Source organism: Wickerhamomyces anomalus (genome assembly GCF_001661255.1).
Source record: "Wickerhamomyces anomalus NRRL Y-366-8 unplaced genomic scaffold WICANscaffold_36, whole genome shotgun sequence".
NCBI lineage: Eukaryota > Fungi > Ascomycota > Saccharomycetes > Phaffomycetales > Wickerhamomycetaceae > Hansenula > Hansenula anomala.
The window spans coordinates 1-2,355 of record NW_017567145.1 but is presented as its reverse complement, the minus strand read 5'-3'; the positions used below and the strand labels follow the sequence as shown (position 1 = coordinate 2,355).

The 2,355-nt window shown below is 28.3% G+C and overlaps 2 protein-coding genes and 1 non-coding gene across 3 annotated transcripts; 2 read left to right on the top strand and 1 right to left on the bottom strand.

Annotated features, from left to right (window-relative positions):
• Window positions 1-48: 48 nt before the first annotated feature.
• On the bottom strand, window positions 49-405 carry WICANDRAFT_65902 (uncharacterized protein; the record flags this gene model as incomplete). The annotated part of the gene is made up of 1 exon (XM_019184015.1): window positions 49-405. A coding segment is annotated over one exon (357 nt), but the record flags the coding sequence as incomplete, so codon positions are not given.
• Window positions 406-1,087: 682 nt separating this feature from the next.
• On the top strand, window positions 1,088-1,170 carry WICANDRAFT_t153. Its single transcript has one exon. It is a non-coding gene; the product is annotated as a tRNA-Asp (tRNA).
• A 309-nt stretch (window positions 1,171-1,479) lies between these two features.
• WICANDRAFT_65901 (uncharacterized protein) lies at window positions 1,480-2,288 on the top strand (the record flags this gene model as incomplete). Its single annotated transcript, XM_019184014.1, has 2 exons — window positions 1,480-1,506; window positions 1,559-2,288. Coding segments are annotated over 2 exons (757 nt in total), but the record flags the coding sequence as incomplete, so codon positions are not given.
• Window positions 2,289-2,355: the final 67 nt, after the last annotated feature.

The following is a 2,355-nucleotide window of genomic DNA, read 5'->3' as shown; positions in this document are numbered from 1 at the left end:
GGTGATGGTCTTTTTTGGTTTTGGTGCAGATGTTGATGATTTTTTAACATCAGTTTTTTTAGTTTCATCAGCTTTTTTAGTTTCATCATCATCATTTGATGATTCTTCCTTTGGAGCTGGATGACTTAAATAAATCTTACGATCTTTAAATTCATAATCAGTGAATTTTTTGATAATTGAATCTAAATCTTTAACTTCTGGGGCAAAAGTAATGAAAACATAACCTTTACTCTTTGGTGTACCTCTTTTACCATTCTTAGTTCTTGGTGATCTGGTTGGAATTTGAATTGATTCAATTAAATAATCTTTGAACAATTCTTTTAATTCTTCTTTAGTGGTACTATATTCAATGTTACCAACATATAATTTGTTATTTGATGGAGTAGTGGCAGTTTCAGCAGACATTTTTAATGAAAATTTGATCGAAAGTTTTAATATTCAACAATTAAGAATTTGATAAAAGTTTTAATATTCAACAAAAGAGAACTCTTTTTTCTGTGATTTTTGTTTTGTTTCAATTGTAAAGAAGTTGTCAATTGATTCTTTTGTTGATTCAAGTCAAGTGCTTTTTTTTTGGCCAACGATTTGGTTTTTTCAATTTTTCTACAAATTTCCAAAGAAAAATGTGGCTCAAACCAGGGAAATGAAATGGATAAAACAGGTATAAAATTGGAATTAACTTGGGGTTTTTATAAGAAAAGTGTATTTTTTGATTAAATATTTGAAATTATTGCGTAGGATTTCATAGTAATATCTCTTTTTTAGTATATCTCAACTATTCAATTAACTCTCAATTCATCAATTTCATGATCCAATGGAAATTTTTCATTTGGACTTGCGCAGCTCGTGTGATTTGGAAAAAAAGACTGGTTTGTTGATAAAAGTTGATGAAATAGGATATTTTATATAGACAAGTGCTTCATTAAACTTGATAAATGGACTAAGCGTATCACTATCGACTACATATCTCTTAATTGAAATGATACCTTTTATATTACATTTGTTATTTGTATTATTAACTATTTTGCTGACTAAGCAATTATAAAGAGATACTACTAATCACGTTTCCCTACAAATTTCGAACTAGTCCGTGATAGTTTAGTGGCTAGAATCACCGTTTGTCGTTTAGACAGTACATGGTAGACCGGGGTTCAATTCCCCGTCGCGGAGCTTATTTTTTGGACTTTCGGGGAAAATCCCAGTTTTTAGGGTCTAAATGGCCGTTTTCCTTTATTTTTTTTGCATTTATGAGATAAGTATAGTCCATTACATCTATTTTCATACTTTTTAGGCCATTTCCCCTTCATTTTCCGTTGTTTTATTCACTTTTCCTGTCAAAATTTTTGGATTGTTTTCCAATTTTCGAAATCTGAAAATCTGAAATCTCATGAAAAACACGAATTTGATCAAGAAACAAACTACAAAACAATCAACATTTAATTCAACTGGGTTGGTTAAATACAAAGAATTAAATCAAAAATGAACAGCTACATTCAGAACTATGGCGTGAGTATTACACAGCTGATCCTTCTCTAGACATATACTAACACCCACAAAGGACCAACCTCTTGATCTGAGTACAGCGCCATCATCTTCATCAAACGTTTCAAGTTATTTCATGAATCAACACCATTCACAATCAAGTAATAACGGGAACAATAATAATAATGGCATATCTAATCAATTCTGGAGAAAGCCAAATACTGCAAACACAACTTCATCTTCCACGTTCACCCCAATAACATCTGCAAATAATAATAATAACAATACTGCTAATTCATCAACATCTACAATCCCACCACAATATTCAAATCAACAAAGATCTTTTAATAATGATCGTCATTTCAATCAAATCCCAACGAATAACAACAATAACAATTTTGATTACCCTTCAAATAATAATGAAAAAGAAGAACGTTTGAAAATTGATTTGAGAATTAAAGAAAGTCAAATAGAATCATTAGAAAATGAAATTCAAAGATTATCTGAATCAATGAATTTAATTGATTCCAAGAATAATAATTCATTATTATCAAATAATCAACAAATTCCTAAAAATATTAATGAAATTTTTAATAAATTAACAAATAATTATACAATTTTAGAAAATGAATTAAATGATACAAAAAAAAGATTAGAATCTTTAATCACTTCAATCACTTTAAATCCAACAAATTCAATAACTAATAATGGAAGATATGATGAATTGGAAATTTCTCACAAGATTATTTTAAAATTAGATTTATTAAAACAAGCAAATGAAGAAATGTTGAAACAATTAAGTTTTGGTAAAAGCAAACAAGTTGATATTGAATTGAATTTATTAAAAATGGAAAATGCTAAATTAAAAGAGAA